At 42.1% G+C, this 23852-nt stretch overlaps 1 protein-coding gene across 2 annotated transcripts in view; it reads right to left on the bottom strand.

Annotated features, from left to right (window-relative positions):
* Window positions 1-1885: 1885 nt before the first annotated feature.
* Window positions 1886-23852, bottom strand: part of FBXL20 (F-box and leucine rich repeat protein 20) — a 47346-nt gene continuing 25379 nt past the window's right edge. The window contains exons 7-15 of one of the 2 annotated variants that reach the window (XM_073683417.1): window positions 20263-20358; window positions 18434-18560; window positions 15200-15274; window positions 12607-12740; window positions 9161-9221; window positions 8566-8610; window positions 8406-8462; window positions 6502-6714; window positions 1886-6409 (exon numbers count right to left, since the gene is read on the bottom strand). In XM_073683417.1, the coding sequence (XP_073539518.1) occupies window positions 6302-6409; window positions 6502-6714; window positions 8406-8462; window positions 8566-8610; window positions 9161-9221; window positions 12607-12740; window positions 15200-15274; window positions 18434-18560; window positions 20263-20358 (916 nt within the window). In that variant the 3' untranslated portion in view covers window positions 1886-6301. The remainder of the gene's footprint in view (window positions 6410-6501; window positions 6715-8405; window positions 8463-8565; window positions 8611-9160; window positions 9222-12606; window positions 12741-15199; window positions 15275-18433; window positions 18561-20262; window positions 20359-23852) is intronic. The other variant, XM_073683418.1, reaches the window with a different exon arrangement.

Here is a 23852-nt window from a genome sequence, read left to right as displayed (position 1 = left end):
TACATGTGAGGAATGTCTATTTCTTACACATTCCTCACATGTAATAAAACTGTCAAACAGTTGCAAATCATGCACACAGGAGCGATTCAACCATATCACCGAGCAGCTATAAAGACTCGGAGCTCGGCCTGAGCGTACTCGGACAGAGCAAAGGTCATTGTGAAGGGAGGGGGAGCAGGTCAGCTGTGACTTCGCCTTCTGTGATTGGTGGGGCCTGTTTTTGTAGAGGTGTGGAAAGGTCATTGTAATCCTACCTCTGATAGAGAAACTGTTTAAAAAGTGTAGAAAAACAAACAAACCCAGCATCCAGTGAGAACATTTCAAGCGGTTTTGTTTTTTAAAATTAAAGATCACGATACAAACAAAAAGAAAAAAGCCAAATATTTTTATATACTTGTACTTGGCATAGTTGTCTGAAATTAACCAAATGATAAGGCTGTGTGCCCACAATGAGTTTTGGAGAGTTTTTGATGCAGCACAGGGGCGTAGATAGAAATCATTGGGCCCCATAGCAAAAGTCCTAGTTGGGCCACCCCACCCAAAAAAAAAAAAAAAGTGTATATTTGTTGGAATAGGTGGGGTATCACGGTGTATATGTACAGTCACAGCTAGCTACCTGTCACTATATCTGTGGTCGTAACCACGGATACCGTCCTGCAATGCCTTTAACATGAGGAGGGAGGATTATGGTGGACCTACGGGGGAGTGTGTGTGTGTGTGTGTGTGTGTGTGTGTGTGTGTGTGTGTGTGTGTGTGTGTGTGTGTGTGTGTGTGTGTGTGTGTGTACACTGATTTTTACTTACAGGGTTAGTAATTGTAGTGTGTGACTGACACCTCTCCATTACTAACACCAGGACTTGAAGGCAGCTGTGATTTTTGACAAATCACAGCTGTCATCAAACCCATATATGAGCATCATTGCCACCGCACGAACCTGGTAAAGAGCCAGAATTGGCTAATCTAATATGATGAGCCAATTCTGGGGCGTCTGTGGGCTTCTATTTTTTTGATGGGATGGGCAAATAACCAGGGACCTTCCCAGCCTGATAATATAAGCCTGCAGCTGTCTGCTTTATCTGCGCTGTTTTTAAACTATAGGGAAAACCCCACATCATTTTCTTTTCAATTAATTATTTAATATGTAAAAAAAAAAAAAAAAGTGTATCTAGCTCTCTCTCTAACCACATCTATTATCGTCTATGTTCCTCATCGATATCTATTTCTATCTTTGAACATCTTTAATACGTAACACTTTTTAATTTCTATGCTGTATTTCATTCCATACGTGTCACACGGACAGATCACGGATGTCACACAAATTGCACACACATACACACGGATGTAACACGGACCACATCGGTACTGTTTTTTCCAGTACTGGAAACACCAGGACGTGTGAAGAGGGCCTTAAGATCATTTTGCTTAAATAATTAAATATTTACTAAAAGCGATAGTTCCATGAACCTCAAAAATGATACTAACAAAAAAAAAAAATTCTATAGTTCATCATGCAAAAGAAAAACAAAACAGGTCTTCAAACGGCTCAGTCAACAAAAATTGAAAAGTTTTTATATGCCAACAGGCCAACAGGTAAAACATTAAGACAATCTTTTGGAAAAACTGGATTTTAACATAAAGTGATACAATTACATATTTGGCATCGTGTCCATATGGACCTACACAATAAACTGAGCATCCTATTTATCCCATCTAATGAAGACCATAAAAAGGGGGGGGGAGTAAACTGCTTGTTTTGTCACGTTCTCTCACAAAATATGGAATAAAAAAGAAAATCAAAAAGTCATAGAGAGAAAAAAATTCTAATACTGTCCTGTCAACAGAAAAATAATTTTTTTAGGTCTCCTAGAATTTGGCGACACACAAATTATTATTTTTTTTTACAAAGTATTTTTATTGTGCAAACATAGTAAAACATAAATAGAACAATATAAATTTGGTATCTCGTTAACTGTACTGACCCACAGAATAAAGTTAATATGTCACTTATACCACATGGTCAGCATCGGGGAGATAAAGGAAACTAACCGTAATTGGAAAAAATATTTGAATTATCACTTTTTTGCCAACTGCTGCACATCAATTTCTTGAAGACACTTGATAAAAGTCACAAGTTCAGTTTCCAAAAATGAGGTAATTTTGTGTGTGTGTGTGTGTGGGGGGGGTGCGTTTCCTCTGTACTTATCCCTCAGGGGCTCTGTAAATACAGTATGGTGACGGGAAACAAATCCAGCAAAGTTTCCGTTCTGAATAGCGCCCCTTCCCTAATGAATGACCACATATAGGATATTACTGTACTTGGGAAAAATGGCTTAATTAAGGGGGTATATTTTCTTTTTCTTCTTACCTCTTGTAGAAATTAAAAATTGTTTGTTACAATACAAAGTAGGTTTACCTAAAAAAATGTTTTAATTTTTCACAGCTCAATGGTAAAGAAAGTTAAAATATTGACTAGACTCTTAGATGATACCATTAAATATCAAAATTGTGCTGAACAAAAGGGGCCGAAATGTTTAGCTGAGCAGCAGTCAGATGGCCGTATAACACGGACGACGATCACATCGCAATCCTCAGACTGGTCGGATGCTCTCCTGACCAGGGTGTGACAGCATGTATTTCTATGCAGCTATCACACTCGGGTGAGGAGAGCCGCCGACACTGCGATGCGATCGTCCTCAGTGTTATACGGTCATCAGACTGCACCCATACTAGCAGAGTGATGTGTGGACCCGACTTAAAAGGGATTAACCCACAAACAAAGATATTTTTATTCCAAAACCTTGTGATGAAAATTAAGTTCCACAATTGGATGTGTTAAAAAAAAAAAAAACGTTCCTGTGCTGAGATAATCTTAGAAATGTGCCCCTGCGAAGTACTGTGCAGAATACTGGCATAAAAGCCTTGATAACTCAGGCCCATTGTCTTCTCTTTTGATTGTATGCTTTTCCTTGGTGGTAACCATGGGTATCATTGCTTTACATTTAAAAACAGCTTTATAGGCAAAGACATTGTTTGCTTGTTACATTGCCCTTAAATCAACAATTTATTGAATCATCAAGAACTTCAAAAGAGAAGTTAAATTCCTGTGAAGAAGGTACCAAAAAGGTCCAACAAGTGCCAGGGACATTTCCTAAAGAGGATTCAACTACTAGATCGGTTTAACACCAGTGCAGAGCTTGCTCAGATATGGCAGCAGGCAGGCGTCCGTGCAGCTGCATGCACAGTGATGCAAAGGCTTTTGGAGGCTGACCTGGTGTCAAAAAAGGGCCGCAAAGAAGCCACCTCTCAAATAAAAACAGACTGACATTCTGCAGGAAGTACAGGGATTGGAATGAAAGGACTTCGGTAAAGTGATTTTCTTTGAGGACTATTTTGGACATCTTGAAAAAGGATTCTCTGGAGAAGAAAAGGTGAAAGCAACAATGTCATGTCAACACTAAAGCATACTGTGACCATTCATGTAGGAGGCAAAAATTGGGAGTGAGCCCATGCCTTTGGATGAAAAGCAACCCAAGAACACTGCTATGAATAAAGAATGTAATCTAAACATCTTCCGGGGATCCAGGAGCAATTTGACATTTTTAAGCATTGTTAATTACCAATGTTCAAATCCAACCAAGGAGAACATCTGCAAGTAGTTTGTATGTTCTCTCTGTTTGTGTGGGTTTCCTCCGGGTTCTCCGGTTTCCTCCCACACAAAGACATACTGATAGGGAATCTAGATTGTGAGTCCCAATGGGGACAGCGCCGATATGGTCTGCGATGGGATGTGGAATTATTGGCGCTATATAAGTGAGTAAAATAAATAAAAGGTCTTGTTCACCAAGCCACTTAGTTATAACGTTTGCCTTTTGACATGGAAACAGCATGATGGAGACCATGTCACAAAGCAAAAGTGATAACCAAGTGGCTTGGTGAATAAGACATTGAAATTTTGGGTCCATGACCAGGAAACACCCCGGACCTCAATCCCATTGAGAACCTGTGGTCAGTTCTCAAAAAGCAGGGGGACAAAAACACAAATTGTGATTAGACAAGAATGGGTTGCATTTATCAGGATTTGGCCCAGAAACTGATATCCAGCTGCCAGGGAGACTTGCAGAAGTCTTGAAAAATAAGAGACAACACTATAAATATTGAGTCTTGATATTTTTGTCCACAAAAGGTTTAAAAACATATGTAATGCTGAGAATTGTACTGTAGCAATCATAGAAACATCTGACTAAAAGATCTAAAAAAAAAACACTGGAACACAATAAAATTTGTGTTAGTCTCAAAACTTTTGGGCACGACTGTAGTTTGGGAAAGCTTACAACCATAGCACAGCACTAGATCATGGCCATACCTCAGGAGAGGTAGCTGCCCAACTCAGGAATTAAGGTAGAAAAAAAAAAACTAAAATGGAGCCCCATTTGGCGTAGGGTAATACCGTACCCCTAATCCCAAATTGATTGCTTGCCAAGATTCTATAATGTTTTAGAAAAACAACAGGTAACATCTGTAGTGAAATTCCGAGAAACAAATCTGGGGCATGGCAAAGGGTTGAATTTTATCGAACACCCTTAAGTCAGCACAGATTTTTTTTTTTTTTTTTTTAGTATAAAAAGACTTTTACAGTTTACATATTGTCCGGCATCACCACCAAAAGTTTGCAACAAACCCACCATGTGTGAACCTGGCCTTACAGTCTACGATCACTGTAATGCAATACACATGGTTACGTTCTCCATATGCCAACCCTGCTGCACTGTAAAAACACAACATCTACAATACAGAAGCCCATTCATCGATGGCACCACGAGTATAATGTATAGGAGGAAGATTAGACCGAAATATGGAGAAAATTCTGCTAAATTTATCAAAATGTCGTACTGTGTGTAATATATAATATACTTACACAATTGGTTATAGGTGCCTAATTGGTTGCAAATACGTGTTTGCCAGTATTTTGTGTCCAAAACAGCAATCCACCAAGCGCTGTGCCCAAAAAGTTCGACCCAGTCAAGGTGTCGAACAGGTCACCCAGACCAAATTAAAAATGGTGCAACGCAGTCATAAATACAGAGTACGTCACTTTATGATTCATTTCATTGTGAACGGTACCACATGAAAGGACTGCAGTGCTGCAATTCCCCCCCATGTATTGCCCCTTTAAAAAGAAAAAAAAAAAACATAAATAAGTAGTAAGGCATAGGTCATTGTCTTTAGGTGTAGTTTTCGGCTGCATTTTTTTTTCTATTCCCCTTCACTACAATGGCATAAACTTTACTGCAGCAGCCAAGACACACAAGATAAACAAAGGCTAATACTGCAGCCCAAAACAACACACAGAAAAATAAAAAAGCTTTGGCAGCCCTCGAACACCTGGAGCCACACACATACACAGACGAGAGGAGATGTAGTAACTGAACATGGTCTTCTGTTTCCATTTTTACTTCTGTAATTGGCATCATTATCACATCAACGCGAGTGTGAGGAGGGAGCATCCCATCAGATCATTAAAATTATATTGTACAAAGTCTATATATATATATTTATATATAATATATAACTCATTTCTTGTAACTTTTTTGTTTTAATTTCCATTTCATTTGTTGGGGAATGCATTATGAGGATTCAAGAGAGTCTAACATGTGCAACCTGGGGAGGGGGAGGGCAAGGAGGGTCCAAGGTGGTTGCCCGCAGCTGCTTCACTGTTGCAGTGCCAAGGTTAGACGTGGAAGTCAGAGCTGGAGCAATTTGATTATTAGGTCCTTGTACATTTATCAATGCTCCCGAGTCCACATTTTCTCCTCTGGAGCTACAGCAAGGGGAAAACCAGGACCCAACTCAAATGAAAGCCATAGAGAAAGGTCGATATCTTCTCCCTGCAAAATTTACAGATGCCCCCTCCCCCATCCTTATAGGGTTGCCCATTAACCACAGGAGAGGACTAGGTGGATATGGCCTAAAGGTCACTGGTCCAGACCACAAAATTGTAAAATATTCTCCCATGCCATTCCTTTGTTGAGGGGTAATATCCTGGAGTGTTACCTTTCTCTCTTCAATTTTCCACCAGTCGGAATAACGTAACGTTAAAATAAAAAAAAATAAAAAAACAAAATACAAACTTGTGTGGGTTGCAGGACCCAGCCTTGTCTGTAGTGGGCATGTGCGTCTTACATATGGGAGGGAAGTCTCACCTCCACCCATCACCTCAGTAAGCTGGCGCATTGTCCTTTGAATGAGTCCACCTCTAAACCCACACAGGTGTGGTGGGGGGAGACCCAAAGTGTGTCTCTTCTCATAGGATGGCACAGCATCTGCAGAACCGTTGCCTGCTGCCCCCTACTGAAGGAGGGGGTGTGACTGGAGCAAAGTAGGCATGGACTTTGATGTTGGGGAGATGTGTCTGGAAAAAGAAGAAGGTTGGGTACAAATATATTAGGAGAGTAGTGAACAATAAAAGTATCCCCAAAAAAAAAAAATTACTTTTACGCTCACCCGCAGCCTCTTTATGCCAGCCCTTGATATTTGTTGGCAGTCATACAACTCAATACGTTCCAAACTCTGGCAGCTTTTGAGGTGCTCAAGGGATGCATCGGTAATTAGGGGACAATTGTCTAACTCGATGACCTCCAGGCGATCATGGGCACAGGCACCATTGCCCAGGTGACGGATCCCATCATCCGTTATTAACTCGCAGTGGGATAGGCTCTGTGTGCAGAAAACAGCAGTAATGGACTCCCCTTTATATATAAAGCTACACATCAATGCTCCCATTACAATAATTAAAACACTTGGGTGCTATTAAATTAACTTTCATTAAAAAGGTTGTCCCATAAACAGATATAATCTAGAAACAAGGCAAGATCGCTGAGGACCTCCACAGATCACACGTACTGGGGTCTACACCACTCACCCATTTAAATATAGACTAATGTTCCCTTTAAGGGTAACTTTTTTTTTTTTTTTTTTTATATAGAGATCTAATGTGCTGGTCATGGCGATCTAATACAGAAGTCGTATGCAAATTAGGCTGCTAGTACACTGTGGGAGTCTCAATGGAAGACACAGTGTAACTGCATTGACACGACCCCGCTGCACTTCTAGCTTGATTTGGATATGATTTATACATTAGATTTCTCATGACAAACCATATGCAGCAATATGAAACAGCATGAATTGTATGTATATGTAGGGAGAGACCTGTCAATCAACTGAAGCAGCGCAAAAAGAAGCAGTCTGGGGGCTATCCCAAGCTAGCCTAGTCCCTCCCTAAAATCCATGGATGACTTTTCAAACAGTTTTCTCTGAAACTCAACTTATTTCAAAAGTAAAAATAACTGGCTAGAATCACACACAGCCAGACTCTGATGCATGCTGGCCATGGTATGAGCAGCATGAATCTAATGACAGGTTCCCTTTAAGTTGGCCATGAATCAGGTTTAGTCTTCAGCCTTTAGGATAGGTTTCTTCAGACAGTTTTTGAAGCCAAAGACAGAAATGGATCATAAAACAAAAGGCGTGTAAAGTGAAGTCTGGTCTCATATAATATTTTTTTGGCAGCTGTGTAATCCCAGTCTGACCAGTCCTGTACAAACCCTGATGTGTAGGGGTCAGTCTCTCACTATCTGCGGATGATGGACTGCCATCATGACCTGACAGCCCTCAAACTCTTCCTCACCCTTCTCGCTGATAAAAATGCCCCCAATGGACCCAAAGATAGCATTGCATGGATTTATCTACTAGATCACGGCTCTCTTGACACGTCAGAAAAATAGTCCACAGTGTTCTATGTGCAGAATTTATTGTTCATTTCTAGGAGATGCAAATTCAGCCCGTCTCTCCTCTCTACTGCTTATAAGAGTTGACAGAGAGAAACCCATCACAAGCAGACGGCAGAGAGGAAGGCTGACGCTGCATCAAACAAGATACATTGGAATTTATAGTGCGAGAGTCGGGGGACAGCAGTTCTAGGTCACTGATCTATCACTTCTGCCCTAATTCTATGTGATAAAACCTCCCCTCTGCAAAGCTTGAGGCATCATGGGAAGTGTAGTCTGCTTTAGGGGAAACAATATCAGAGGGGAAGAATGAATAAATAATTTTATTGCTATAAACGCCAAGATATTCCGCAGCATTTTACAATGAATAAACTGACCACTCAAAAATGGCAAATCAACTGCACAAGGTATAAGCATGAGCCTCTACATTATTCCCTACTTATTGCCTGTGCTGCACTATATCGTCAAAAAGTGCCGCAATGTTACTTTAAATACAACACCAATCATGAATAATACGTACCTGTGTAATATTTTAGCTTTGTACTTAAGACTTCCTTATAGAAGGCTAATAATTTGGAGTGTATGCTGCTGGGTTCAGACATTATAACTTGTAATACTTACCAACACCTGCAGCCGTGGACAGTGTATGGAGAGCTGGATGAGAGTGCTGTCTGTGATCTGCAGCAGAACAGTGGGGATGTTAGTAATTTTTTTTAACACGCGTCCACACAGAAACCTACGGTTATGTAATCCCCACAGCGTCAGGCAGGTGACAGCTCACCTGTACACACTCCTCAAGATCCATCTTCTCCAACTCATGGCAGTTCTAGGGAATGGGGGAAAAAAAAAAAAAAAAGGAGCGAGGCTTTAGTGCTGCCAAGTATCTTTCTGACAATATGACCTGATTGCTATGGACCTGCTGTCTCACAACCCCGGGAAATGGGTTATACTGTAGTGCAAAACAACCAACAAAACTTAAACCCAGCTCAAAGCTACAGTGGAGGAAAACATTCATGGTTTATCTATTGCAGGCAAGGGCATCCATACTACTTATCATTTACCAGATGCCACAAAAGGATAAACAGACTAATGTCTTTAGATCTCCCTGGTGTGCTCCCCCATGGGGAACCCTGCTGAAGATCAGACTCACAATATCCTACCTGGACACAGAGCACTGAGTGTACAGTAAGACTATACTCATGGTCATTGTATACATGGAGTGTCATCATCTGATGAGTCAACAGTTCCCCCAATGGCATTTTGACAAGTAGAAAATAGAAAATTATTATTCCCCACTCGAGAAGATATAAGGACATAGAAAGCAAAGCAGGTAAGATACACAATATGAATGCAATAGCAGAAATCATCAGCCTTACTTTTGCAAGAGTGGTGAACCCCAGATCTGTCAGTTGTGAACATCGAGCTACTTCAAGTATTCTGCAAGAAAAAATTGCAATATATTATATGTACTTAATATAGACAACATTCATGGCCAATTACAATATTGGATTTCTGTCATCATGATAACTAATGTTCCTGCCACAGTAACCAGTTCTACATCTGTCATACCTACATAAATTAACTTTTAGTGCAAAACCTACAGTTCTCATAATCCTCAGTGATAGCACTGAACACAATGATGGAAACTGAAGGCGGTCACCAATGAGGAGGAGCTAAACTTTCCCCTGATAATACTGTAATTGACTACAGAGTCAATTTTCTGGGTTCAGGATCATTTTCTATCTCCTCCACATATCAGATTTAAAGTCCATCAAGCTGGCCAAGTCCAGCAGGACATGGTCCTCTGCATAATTTAAAGAGATTGTCCACTACTTTAAACACTGATGACCTATGATAGGTCATCAATGTCTGATCGTGGGGGGTGCGACCCCGTCAATCAAGTGTTCTAGGCATCAGCGGCAGCTGTAAGTGCTTAGTTACGGAGTTGCTCCATTTACTGATAGTGCCCGCGGCGGGTACTGCACAGCCACCCCCTACTGATCTGAGCACTTCCGGTCGCCGATAGCATTGAGAACAGCTGATCGGCATAGGTGCCGGGTGTCGCGCCCCCACTGATCAGATACTGATGACCTATCCTAAGGAATGTTTGTCAATATTAAAGTAGTGGACAACCTCTTTAATGCTCAATGTCTCTGCTACATGTTACATAATGCAACAACAGGACTATTTAATACAAAAGGATGAAACTACTCTCCATAATACTACACCTGAGTAAGCAGGAAGAAAAAAGCACCTTAAAAAGGGGCTGTACACTACTTTTATGTTGAAGATTTTATCCTTAGGGTAGGTTATCAATATCAGATGGGTGGGAGTGCGACACCTGGCACTTCCACCAATGTGTTGTTCACATCCGGCCACCTCTGGCATCGCGATCAGTGTCGGAGCGTAACAGCATGGCTCCATCAACTGTATAGTGGCCACAACTGGGTACTGCACATGCACGCCTATTTGAATGAATGAACACGACTGGATCTACAGTACCTCACTGCAGCCACAGTACAGTCGACAAATCTGTGCTCTTCTGCCGGAACCAAAAACTGATGATTGGTGGGGGTGTCCCACCAATCTGATACTGATGACCAATCAGAGGATAGACCACCAATATAAATTTACTGGACAACCCCTTTAATTCTTACATGGAGGTTCTGAAGTGTAAAGATTTATCTGAAAATTAAGGGACTTTGGTGGTGTGTCTAAATCATTTGCCAGCCCTCTTCTCCTTGTAGCCAAAAGGAAAAACAGTGTATGGAGCGGGAACAGCACAGCTCTATACACTTTGCAGTGGCCTTTCCAGGTACTGCAGCTCAGCTAATACTGAAGTGAATGGGAACTTAGCTGCAGAACCCAAGAACAGCCACTATAAAGTGTATGGACTTGGTGTCCCAGATCTGTATACAATCTATTTCCGACCACTGTGTATCTGCAAGCAACTGTTAAATGATGAAGATCTATCAGATCGAAGGAGGTCTTTCAAGTCCTGGACTACCCTTTTAAGCCCTTACAAAATTACACTGCTCAAAAAAATAAAGGGAACACTTAAACAACAGAATATAACTCCAAGTAAATCAAACTTCTGTGAAATCAAACTGTCCACTTAGGAAGCAACACTGATTGACAATCAATTTCACATGCTGTTGTGCAAATGGAATAGACAATAGATGGAAATTATTGGCAATTATCAAGACACCCTCAATAAAGGAGTGGTTCTGCAGGTGGGGACCACAGACCACATCTCAGTACCAATGCTTTCCGGCTGATGTTTTGGTCACTTTTGAATGTTGGTTATGCTTTCACACTTGTGGTAGCATGAGACGGACTCTACAACCCACAGAAGTTGCTCAGGTAATGCAGCTCATCTAGGATGGCACATCAATGCGAGCTGTGGCAAGAAGGTTTGCGGTGTCTGTCAGCGTAGTTTCCAGAGGCTGGAGGTGCTACCAGGAGACAGGCCAGTACACTAGGAGACATGGAGGGGTCCGTAGGAGAGCAACAACCCAGCAGCAAGACCGCTACCTCAGCCTTTGTGCAAGGAGGAACAGGGGGAGCACTGCCAGAGCCCTGCAAAATGACCTCCAGCAGGCCACAAATGTGCATGCGTCAGCACAAACGGTTAGAAACTGACTCCATGAGGGTGGTATGAGGGCCCGACGTCCACAGATGGGGGTTGTGCTCACAGCCCAACACCGTGCAGCACGCTTGGCATTTGCCACAGAACACTAGGATTGGCAAAGTTGCCACTGACAACCTGTGCTCTTCACAGATGAAAGCAGGTTCACACTGCGCACAAGTGACAGACGTGACAGAGTCTGGAGACGCCGTGGAGAGCGATCTGCTGCCTGCAACATCCTTCAGCATGACCGGTTTGGCAGTGGGTCAGTAATGGTGTGGGGTGGCATTTCTTTGGAGGGCCGCACAGCCCTCCATGTGCTCGCCAGAGGTAGCCTGACTGCCATTAGGTACCGAGATGAAATCCTCAGACCCCTTGTGAGACCATATGCTGGTGCGGTTGGCCCTGGGTTCCTCCTAATGCAGGACAATGCCAGACCTCATGTGGAGTGAGCCAGCAGTTCCTGCAAGATGAAGCATTGAAGCTATGGACTGGCCCGCCCGTTCCCCAGACCTGAATCCGATTGAGCACATCTGGGACATAATGTCTCGCTCCATCCACCAACGTCACGTTGCACCACAGACTGTCCAGGAGTTGGCGGATGCTTTAGTCCAGGTCTGGGAGGAGATCCCACAAGAGACCATCCGCAACCTCATCAGGAGCATGCCCAGGCGTTGTAGGGAGGTCATACAGGCACGTGGAGGCCACACACAATACTGAGCCTCATTTTGACTTGTTTTAAGGACATTACATCAAAGTTGGTTCAGCCTGTAGTGCGTTTTTCCACTTTAATTTTGGGGGTGACTCCAAATCCAGGCCTCCATTGGTTAATAAGTATGATTTCCATTGATGATTTTTGTGTGATTTTGTTGTCAGCACATTCAACTTTGTACAGAACAAAGTATTCAATGAGAATATTTCATTCATTCAGATCTAGGATGTGTTATTTGAGTGTTCCCTTTACTTTTTTGAGCAGTGTATTTTCATTAATTCATTTAGTTGAAGAGCAGTATTTTGTTGGAAATATTATTTATTCTATTCATTATGTCATAAGTTTAAATAAAGCAAATGAATACATTTATCCCTGAATGGTGTAGGTAAAGTGTATAATATTGCTCTATATGGGATAGGGAGGGGAATATATACATTTCTGCCCCAGTGACTGTGTATACACAACTCAACCCTGCCCGTTACCTGAGCCGGGGGCAGTTCTGTCCCAGTGCATTAAGAATGGAGTCTGTGATGTTGGAGCAGCCGGAGGCACAGAGAGATTGCAGCTTGTGGCATCCACGGCAAATCGTGATGAGACCGTCATCCGTTATTTGCTGCTGGGACAGAGGCAGTGAGAGCTGGGACATGAGCTAAAAGCAGTGCTGCCATGGCTTGGGCCCAGGCGAGTAGGCAGGTGTGTAATCATCAGGTGTCACCAAGTTTAGAGAGTGGGCAGAGGTTATAAGACAGACTCAGATAACTTATAGACAGGGAGGTGAATAGAAGGAACCCTAAAAGTTCAAGTAACTCAATATCAAACCTGCTAGAGCGCACCTCCTACGGACCCAGCTCAGGCCACTCCAGAGGTCTGCACCAGCTTTGGAAGGGATATCCGCTCCATTCAGAAGTCACAAGACCACCGAAGTGGTCAGGAGACTAGAAGAGAGACTCCCCAGAAAATATCACCGGCTGCAGCGATCCTGAAACTTCCATACAGAAGTCGCTTCCGGAGCTGGCGCAGACCTCTATAGCCTGTATTTGTGGGGACGCTCGAAGGAGAGTATATCTCCAGTTATTCTTTTAAAACTATCAAATGTATTTTGGCATTGAAAAACCCCTTTAAGTGACTATGTTAGGCTGGATTTACACAGCATAATCTTCCCGACCAATAAGGTCTGATCAAAGCAATAAATCACCAAGCTTAAATGGTTCAGATCATCGCTCTCCAACCTGCAGCTCTCCAGCTTTTGCAAAACATAAAATTCCAGCATCCAGCAGTTTGGAATTGATGGGAATTGCAGTTTTCTAAAAGCTGGCGATTAACATATTGGAGATAACTGGTCCAGGACATCAGGTACTCCCATGTTTATTGGACCTGCATAAAAATGTGCCCAATTCAATTATTGATTTTGTTGTGATTATCGCATATTAGACAGTGATTAAAAGGAAAATCTATTTGAGATTTCAACATGGTAATTTGTGCTCCCTCATCTTACAAATGAGGCATTTTTATCCTATGTGACTATTTCAATCTGAATCTACACTCAACATTGAAATTCCAACACCAAGAAGGAAAAGTCGAGGAAATATGCAAAATTGATAGACAGATTAGTTAAAATGCAAATGATGAAAAAAATGGAAACAAAAATTTCAAAAATTATGATTTAATCAGTATCGCGTATGATGCTCATACACAATACTGAATAAATCATGATTTTTTTTTTAAATACTCTGCCACGCTGCATGCATTTTAACACGCAAATCATCAAGATACCCTGCTGGCAGCTCTCGTTATAAATGCTGACCAATGACGTTTCAGACACTGTAGGCCATGGTAGCAGTTTAAGCAATACAGGCTGCTCACATTAGCACAAGTAATAACTTGGCTTTGTCGTTGAAAAACAGCTTCAGGGACACTGAAGAAATGGCTGAACAACTGGTTCCATCACCAAATCAATGTAACACAGTGCTGTTAGTGTACCAAGAATGAAAACTAGTGAGGCCTGGCTACAGCAAAAATTGCCATCCTGAATCATAAACCCAGTAGTGGGATTGCTGTAACCTTCCGACATGAAGGCTTCTTCACTGAAGTCACGCCACCTCTCACAAACACCATGATGGTTCAGAGCAAAACTGCAATGGAGGTCTATCCTCTTCATTGAGGAGTCCAGCTTTTGTCTTGGATGCAACGATAACCAGAGATTGGTCTGGAGACCATATGGGCAACACAATGAACAGGACTTCATGAGGGAATGTCCCACTCCCGGGATTTTGGTGTGGATGCCATAATTGTACAGTAGTCTGAGGAATCAGTGGTATGGCCATTTCTCAGAAGTGTCCCAGAAGTTTATCAACATGACAACCCCAGGCTGTATGTTGCTCGTACTACTGTGACCAGTTTTTGTGGCTAAAGATGCCACCATGGCCTGCAGTGTCTCACATGTAGCACATCTGGGATGTCATTGGCCAGCAATTGCAAAAAAAAAGCTGCCAGCAGCGGATTTTGACAATTTGTGTGCCCAAATGCATTCTACATGGCAGAACATTCTTCATACAACCATTAATAACCTCATTGATAACAGCAAGGCATGTAAGAGGGGATTTCTGCGCATGGCTCTCATACTCTATAGTGAATATTCAAGAAGTTTTGAAAATTGTGTTTCCATTTATTGCATCATTAACATGTCCATGGATCCTTGATTTAAATAATTCAACTTTTCTTTTTTGGTGTTGCAATGTCTATGTTGAGGAGTGCAAATAACTGTCTATATAGCCCAGACAAGGGGTGTAACTATACAGAAAGAGCAGAAGTTGTAGTTGGATCTAGGAGCTTGAGGTGCCTCAGCCTCCTGCCCTATCTTAGGAGACCAGTACTAATAAAGACATAAAAAAGTGATTTCTGCATTGAAGACCAAGAGCTTCAAGTTAATCTAAGGGCTGAGACTTACCCATCCATAACCAATAATATTAGATGGCTCCTCACTGAAATTGAGATAACTTGAAGAATCTCCCAAATAAGGCATCTAGCAGACTGATAATTACACACACACAACGTTTGAATCTCAAGTCCACTTACTGAACACGCCTGTAGATTTAGTGTGACAAGCTCTGGACAGTGTGATCCAATGTACTTAAGAGCTTCATCTTCTAGCTACACAGGAGAAAGACAGAAGGAGACATGTAAAATTAATATCCACATACACTCCTATTCATGAGCACTGTATAGCCAGCCCCCACCTCTGATGGGCAGCTTTCAGCCTATGCACAGTGTGCATTGAAAGCTGCCAATCAGTGGTGTGGGCAGGTTATACAGAGCTCAGCATTCAGAGAAATGGTAAATTTGCACCTGATAAAACACTGATTTAATTCCTACCAAATCTTAAATCTGGGACCAGAATGAATCAGGAATCTAAAGGCCCAGGCTGCTTTTCACCCATGCGAGACAGATCTTTATGAAAAATTATGATGTGACTGAGTTGCTGCAAGTCCCTTCTTGGTGCCTTAGGTAGTCAAGTGAATTGGTATTGCTTATTCAACCCTTGACCAGGTGACTGACCAGAGGGTGGACCTGTTTATGCAGGTCCAGAAGAAAATGGATTAAGGAAGAGGCATTATGACTTGGGCCCTCCTGCAACTTATTGGTTCATCTGAAATAAAACCAACCATAGTTTTGGAAGAAGAGAGTGGCTAATGTCATCTTGGGATCACCGTTGGAGAGCCACAAATTGACCAGAGAACAAGAATGATGTGACCCAAAAAGTTTGTGAACTTGTATCACGGCGCAAGATGGTACAAGGGATAAAAAAAATGGAAGGGGTGGAGTATGGGGCTGTGAAAAAAAGAAAGAATGGTCCAAGAAAGATCAGGAGGATCAACTTTCGCATCAATTTACCACAACAACCTGCATGTATGCCGGGAACAACCAGACAATATATTTTTAGGGAGAAGAGTTTTTCCTAAAAAGAAATGGTTCTGGTCTGGACTGGAGTTGAGGATAATCGAGGTCAGGCAAAATTGGCAAGGTAATCTTAAGGCTCTCTCGAATGGAGGACTTGGAAGCCACCATTATCATGTGGTCCAGATATGGAAAATAGATAGCATGCACCCTCTTGCCTACCCATGGTGATGTAGACAATGCAAATAAAAAGGCTACAGATATAGTGGAATCATTCTGTCTTGAGGCCCAGAGAAATTGATCACACCCCTAGATATTAAGGGGCCGTATATGCTGAAAAGGAAGGAAGGGTCTCCAACTCCCACAGAAAAGTGTTAGGAAAGAGTAGCTCTACTATTATGGTGAGCCCACAAGCAGTTAGAATGTACACCACGAAAGGTGCTGTCCAGAGGAAGATCTTTGTAATCTTATTGGGCCTCATCTTGGGAGGGGGGTGGGAGACCTTTTTCCTAAGGGAAAATTAGAGTAATAGGGACAGCTGTTAGAAAGATGGAGCTTAAAGATACATTAAACAAAACCTGTCAAGAAACAGTTAGCCCAACAAGGCAATCATGGCGTTTGGGCAGTAGCTTCAGGTTTCAAAGGGGTGGCCTGAAATATTACTCTGAAGAAGCAAACTGGCCCACTTAGGTAAAATGTATTTTGTTGTTGTAGTCCTGGAAGTATGAGACATCACGGCACACCCAATAGCAGTCTTAGCTGGTAGAGAAAGGCAGGAACAGGGCCTGTACCTGTAAACTGTCATTGACAAGACTATGGCTGACAAGCTTACAAAAAAGTAGTAGAACTGTCCAAAACTGAAACAGACAGCTCAACGTTAACAATGAGTGGATGACCACTAGCAGTCACTATGAGTGGTCGTAACTCAAAGAACTATACTACATTCCTAATTGGAGGCTGCTGCTGCATATTGGGATAGGATCTTGGAGATGGGAATACCCCTGTAAGTTAAAGACACTAGCATCGCAAAGCAAACCACTTATCAAGTGTGTTACTGCACCCCCCCCCCCCCTATGGCGATTATGGCCAGAGGAGCAGAAGGTATCTAATTTGGTCCCTGACTAGCCTGCCAAAAATTATACTTGCACGTTCGCTCTCACGTCATGGCAGGTTGCAATTTCCCTCCCCACTTGGGGATAAGCAAGAAGGTCTGCCTCCACCAGATACCAAGCTAAAAACTGGTTCACTCCCCTTAGGAGTGATATAGATGGTGGGACAGGATCTTTCACCAAATTTTTCATGTTGAACTGGACATCATCTAATTTGTGGCAGCAGAGCAGAATAAAGTCTAATATTTTCAGGAGTATTCCCATCTCAAAGATCCTATCCAAATATGTAAAAGGTTTAATAATAATATTGAATAAATATCAAAAACCTCCAATTAGAAATGTAGTATAGTTCTTCTGATTCGCTATGTCGCTTACTCAATGTGCAGAGCATTGCAGTACCTTAGGTATCCACGGAGATGACCACTAACTGTCACTATATATCAGTGGACGTAACCATGGATACCCACAATATTGACACAGCTTATCAGGAGTACTATACTACATTTCTAATTGGAGGTAGCTGCTGCTTCTGCTGCTGCTACACATTGGGATAGGATCTTGGAGATGGGAATACCACTTTAACTAAAGTTAACTCACTAGGTGCCAAACATTTGATTGCTAATATATCCGCAACAAAGAGGCGCAAATGAACAAAAAAAAAAATAAAAAATATATATAAATATTGTATTACTCCGCTCTGCAGCTACAGTTACATGGTGTGTCCAGTTCAACATGAAAAATTTGGTGGTAGCTATTAAACCCCCACGGTCTGTGTTTATTCCAATAACACAGACAATTAAGAGAAATCTGCAAGTCCATTTTATTTGGTTGTTACATTGTAGATTTACGTAGGACATGTAAAACGTATAGTGAGGGATGCTGCACGGCAATGGTCATACGCTGAAACACAGTAGCTTTAACAGATGCGGCTCCGGCATCGTACCACCCGTCCTCCCTTGCAGCATCAAAGACAGTGGAGCTTCTTCAGTTTTTCCGTTATCTTAAAAGGGGTTGTCCAGTCTAAAATTAAAAAAAGTGTACTGAGCGAGGCTGCACCCCCTAGACGGGTTCTGCCCAGGACTATGCATATTGCATACTTAACCGGCGTTCCTGGGACAGCCAACGGCAAATCCTCGCAGCACACAGTGCCTGAACTGGGGGGATTCACAAGTCTGCAGTCACACAGGGTGACTGCAGACTTTTCATTTTAGACCGGACAACCCCTTTAAGGAATAGTACCATTAGACATTGTTTTTAATTGATTAATCCACAAATCAAATGCAGGGAAGAATAAAAAAAGTCATACCTGAGTGCAACCCTTGAGGGATAGAAACCGCAGCCCCCCACAGCCCTTTACCAGAGCCTGGATCCCGTCCTTGCTGATCTGATCACACCAAGAGATGTTCAGCTGCTCCAGGAGGGGGCAGCCCTCACTGTCATGTAGAAAAAACAGAACATTCATTAAAAAAATAACAGTAAATCCACAAACTGCATAATAATCACACTATTCCACTCAACCCCTTCTTCAAAAGAGCTATATACATTTTTTTTCCATCCACATATTTGGGTTTTTTAGCGGGATGAGTTGCAGTTTTGAATGACTACATTAATTTTTTCATTCAATGTACTCAAAAATGGGAAAACATACAAAGCCAAGTGCGGTGAAATTGTGGAGAAAAATACTAAAAATCAGTTCTGCAACAGTATTTTGTGTTTAACACATTCATTGTGTCGTCACCATGACCTTGGAATAGGGTTCTCCAGGTCAGTACAGCTACAGCGAAACCAAAACTTGTATATAGTTTTTTTTTGTCTTTCTTTTAAAATGTAAAAAAACAAAAAAAAAAATTTTGTTTGTGTCACCAATATTGATACTTTATTTTTTTTTTTACATTGATTGAGCTTTGTGAGGGCGTGCATATTTTTGCATGGCGATCTGATGGATTTTATGAATAACATTTTGGGGTAGATTTTGCATTTTTATCACTTCTTATTGTATTTTTTTACATACAGTAGTTGCATTGACTGGAAAAACTACAATTCTGGTGTGTTGATTTTTTTTCTCTTTATGACATTCACCAATCAGGATAATTAATTTTACATTTTGATAGATCAGACTGACGGACTCGTGACGCCACGTTTATTTTTCTTTTCAGCCACTCAAGGACCACAACATTTTTCATTTTTTTTGTGCTTTAGTTTTTCTCCACCTGCGCCTGCGCCGCTTCACTGCAGTCCTCAGGAGCGAGATCTGAGAGGCAGAGAAGGAGGTAATACAAGGGCGGGCCAGATGAGTGAAAGAGGCGTGTTTTTCTGGGCACAGTGCTGCTCTCTCTCTCTTTTTTCGATACCCCACGCGTCCCGGACGCCTGCAGCTTGCTTCACTTACACTTTTCCGGTGAGGCGCCCCCTCACCTTGTCACTGCAGTCCTCAGGAGCGAGAGCAGAGAGGCAGAGAAGGAGGTACCAGTAATAAGATACAAGGGCGGGCCAGAGGGATGTGCGAGAGTGTGTGTATTGTGTATTATGTAATATATATATTCTGGCAATTCCTCTCTTAATGTTATCCTTCTCTTTAATCCTATTGCTCATTGTTCTATTAAAACTGAGAACTATAAAAACAAATCTTCTGTGTGTCTCAGAGCTCAGCCAGGTCTTCTTCCTCCGCCCGTGTGTGACTGTAAGACAACTGGCTGCAGCAGAAAGCTCCCCCACTTGTGCCCTAGGGTGCTGGAAGCAGGTGGATTAATATTTCATTTCAACATTCATTATCAGGTTTAGCGTTCCTTGTGAGAGGTTGTCTAAGATTAGAAAAAAAAAAAATGCGGTTTCTCGCCTTCATGCAAGGTCTAGTATTGCAGCTCAGTGCCATCCACTTGAATGACAAGAATTGCAACACTAGGCACAGCCCATAGGCACCAGCCTCGATGTTAACCCTTCAGTCTCCTAGGCACCATTATAATACTGGGTCAATAACATGCATTCTGGGAATAAGAGAATGTTATGGAAAAGCTTTTAATTCGATGTTCAAACTGTCCCATAAAAATCAGACAAATGTATAGAAAGAGCACAGTTCACACATGGGATGGAGCAGTGAATTATGTTTGTGCCCTGCAAGGTAAAGGTAATGCTTACCTGAGAGCCTTGAGGGAAAGGTTGGTAATGGATGTGCATGAAGCCAGGTCCAAATGTTTCAATTTACAGCAAAATTTACTGAGACTAGACGAGGTTCTGTAAGGAAGGACAGACACAATAATTCAATTGCTCCCAACAGTCTGTAAACGGCTTAGATCAAAGATTTCTACTCAATTCTGCATAGACTATTAGGCTGTGTGCACACGGTGCGTTTTTTCCCCAAGCGGAAGTGTCCCAAAAACGTTAGGGAATCCTTGTGCCAGCATAGTCAGTGAGAATCCTGAAGTGCTGTGCACATGATCAGTAATTTTCTTTTGAGTATTTGCATTAAGTTTAAATCTGCAGTAAGTCAATTCTTTGTGTGGTTTTGCTACGTTTTCCACCCATTGATTTCAATTGAGTCAGTCAAATCTGCAGAAAAAAAAACAAAACACAGTTATAAAAAGGTTTGCGGATTTGTTGCGAATTTGACTGACTCAATTGAAATCAATGGGTGGAAAACGTAGAAAAACGCACAAAGAATTGGGAATCAATGGGTCAAAAACAAGGCAAAAAACACACAAAGAACTGACCGCAAGTCACAGACGTCGGCTGATGAGAGACTACTCCTTCCATCAGCCTATGTCTGCCGCCGCTGATAATAGCGAGAGAAGGTGCCGCTGATGGGAGATGTCATCAACCGGCGCCTTTGCTCACAGTGAAACAAAACAAACAAAAAAAAAAACTAAAAATAAATAAATATTAAAATAAAAAACACATTATACTCACCTTCACCAAATCCCTGATGCCTTTGTCCCCAGTAAAAAATAATAAAACCACCATATCTCACCTATCCGACATAATCCCGAGTGTCCCATGGCGATCGGATCACCCAGCACGCTATACACTGACAGGAGCGTGATCGCTCCCGGCACTGTATAGTGCTGAGCTGCCGAGAGAGGTCACCGGAGTTCAATCAGCTGATGAGCTCCAGTGATCTCACTTACAGCACCATCACAGCGTTAGAAAATTGATTGAACTCCGGTGACCTCTCTCCCGGCAGCTCAGTGTTATACACTGATACAGGAGTGATTACACTCCTGTCATTGCATAGCTTGCTGTCCTCAAATGACTGCTGATGTGACTGCTCTAGAACTGACCCAGATCTTTGTGGGACACTCTGTATTATGTCATCACGTCGGACAGGTGAGGGCTATGGTGTTTTTTTTTTGTTGTTTTTTTTTTTACAGGGGACTTTGGCTTCAGCGGATTAGGCATTAGGTGAGTATACTGTGTTTTTTATTCTTAAATAAATGATTAAAACCGTGTGGACTTTTATTTGAAGCAAAGGATTTTTTTCAGGCCGTGTGTTTATTTCAAAACCTTTACTATGGGTTAGGAATGAGGACGTCTTATAGACGCCCTCCATTACTAACCTGGGCTTCATGTCAGCTGACAATACAAGGCTGACATGAACCCCAACCCTATTACCCCACTTACCACCACCACAGGGCAAGTGGGAAGAGCAAGGCTAAGTGACAAATTTGGTGCACTTTATGGATGTGCCATTTCTGGGGCCGCTGAGGGCTGATATTATTAGCCTCGTAGGGGGGCAGCATCCATGGCCCTTTCCCTGGCTATTAATATCAGCTTACAGCTTTCTGGTTAGATTTTATAGGGGGACCGTACGTCAATTTTTTTTTCAGGGGTCCCCCTGTAGCCAGTAAACACTAAGAAAACAGCTGTTGGCTAATGGACCCTTCCCTGGCTAGTGATATCAGCCCCCTGTGGTCGGCTTTCGCTCTGCTGGTTATGGAAATGAGGAGGGAGCCCACACCATTTTTTTTTATTTAAATTCATTTTATTTATAAGAAATCCCATGCCCACTGTGCTTGTTTTTGACACTGCATAAACTCACCCGCAGCATGTCAATTTCTGTAGCGAAGACACTAGTCTCCACTTCAGATCTTGACCAATTGAAATGTCATTACATGCAGTGGATCCGAATGTACTGACAAAACAAGTGTGGCATTAGAACACAGCATTCTGGACGCAGCGAAAATACACTGTGTCCAAAGCGCTGCTGGTTGCTGATCGTGGGGATGTACCCTAAAGGCTACCCAAACCGCTGTGAGTGTGACCTGTTATTAATAGCCAGGGAAAATGTTGGCCTAATGGCCCCTTCCTATTCTAAAAATAGCAGCCCTCAGCTGCCTCAGAAATGGCATTTCATATTTGAATGGGATTAGGGGCAATGGGATTAGGTGTCACTGACACCAAGCCCTAGGTTTAGTAATGAAGGTGTCAGCCAGACACTCTCATTACTAAACCTGTAAGTAAAGAGTTAAATAAACACACACACACACACACACACACACACACACACACACAGTAAAACACTATTTGAAATAAAACAGACACATTCTTTTATCACTTAAATGCTGCCAAGAGATGCAGAAACCTTACAGAAATTTCTGCAATCAAATACTCAACGTGCGCACATAGCCTAACAAGCTGTCTGATTTCAACCAACATGTGGATTCACTGTCACGAAAACTGACGACTTTTTGTAATGGGAGATTGTAAGTGATCGATACCCAATCAGAGAGAATAGATATGGCTGTCACTAAAGTCCCCTCAGTACAGGATGCTATTCTGTGTCGGTAGTGATGACCCCCTCACTGACACAATCACCATTTTAAAGGGAATGGGTCATCAGAAAATTACCTATTGTTAAAATTATGTTATATTAATGGTATTTTTAAAATATTTGTGCTACGGTGCAAAAAAAAAGAAAAGATGGCCACTAGGCCTAATATTAGACTTCTGCTTCCTGTATCGAAGAATAAAATGGGCATGCGCTAATCCAGGCAAAGGTCATAATAAATTGTAACCGTGTATAGTGAATGGTGGATCCGGTGTTATCCATTGTATATACAGGTGTTACCTCTCATTGTAATCTTGTTTGTGATAATATTAAGACTGATGAGACATCATCAGAACAGCACAGGAAGCAAGAGTCAAGTATAAGGCCTAGTTACTTACCAGTGTGAAAACGGCAAGATTTTGATTTTTCTATATAGATAGTTATGAGAAATTGGAGGAAAACCCCCCCCACAAGATTATAAAAATACATTTAACAAAAACCTGAAGTAAACAAGAGGTCATTTTCTGATAACACATTCCAAGTGAAAACCCCCTTTAAAACGGCCATTCCTACAGTTATGTAACAATGTTTCCTGTACAGGATTTCAACATGTAACCCCAGATAAGGTTGGGAGAAGTCTTAAAATTAGATTTTTGTAAACCACAAAAGAAGAGGCTGTTTCATGTTCCTGTCTTCAGGCACGCACTGCTTCCCTGCCTCTCCGCTTCCTGGTTGAAGGGGGCGGTGTGCTCCTGAAGACGGACAGTACTCTCCGATGGCCCAAACTGAGCACTACTAACTGAAACAACTTTGCCTCTGCAACATAGGAGAAGTGGAAAGACACAGAGGCTGGCCGGATCCAACAATATGGTCAGTTTCAGAGCAGCACTTGGAAAGCGCGCTCTTTGCCGAGGAGACTGACCACCTATGAGGTGGCCGGTGACCTTAGGAACAAGCAGTACAC

The sequence above is a fragment of the Phyllobates terribilis genome, unplaced genomic scaffold (genome assembly GCF_046119375.1).
Source record: "Phyllobates terribilis strain yellow unplaced genomic scaffold, ASM4611937v1 Scaffold_5__5_contigs__length_657084704, whole genome shotgun sequence".
Classification (NCBI taxonomy): Eukaryota; Metazoa; Chordata; class Amphibia; order Anura; family Dendrobatidae; genus Phyllobates; species Phyllobates terribilis.
This window is presented reverse-complemented; position numbering and strand designations above follow the sequence as displayed.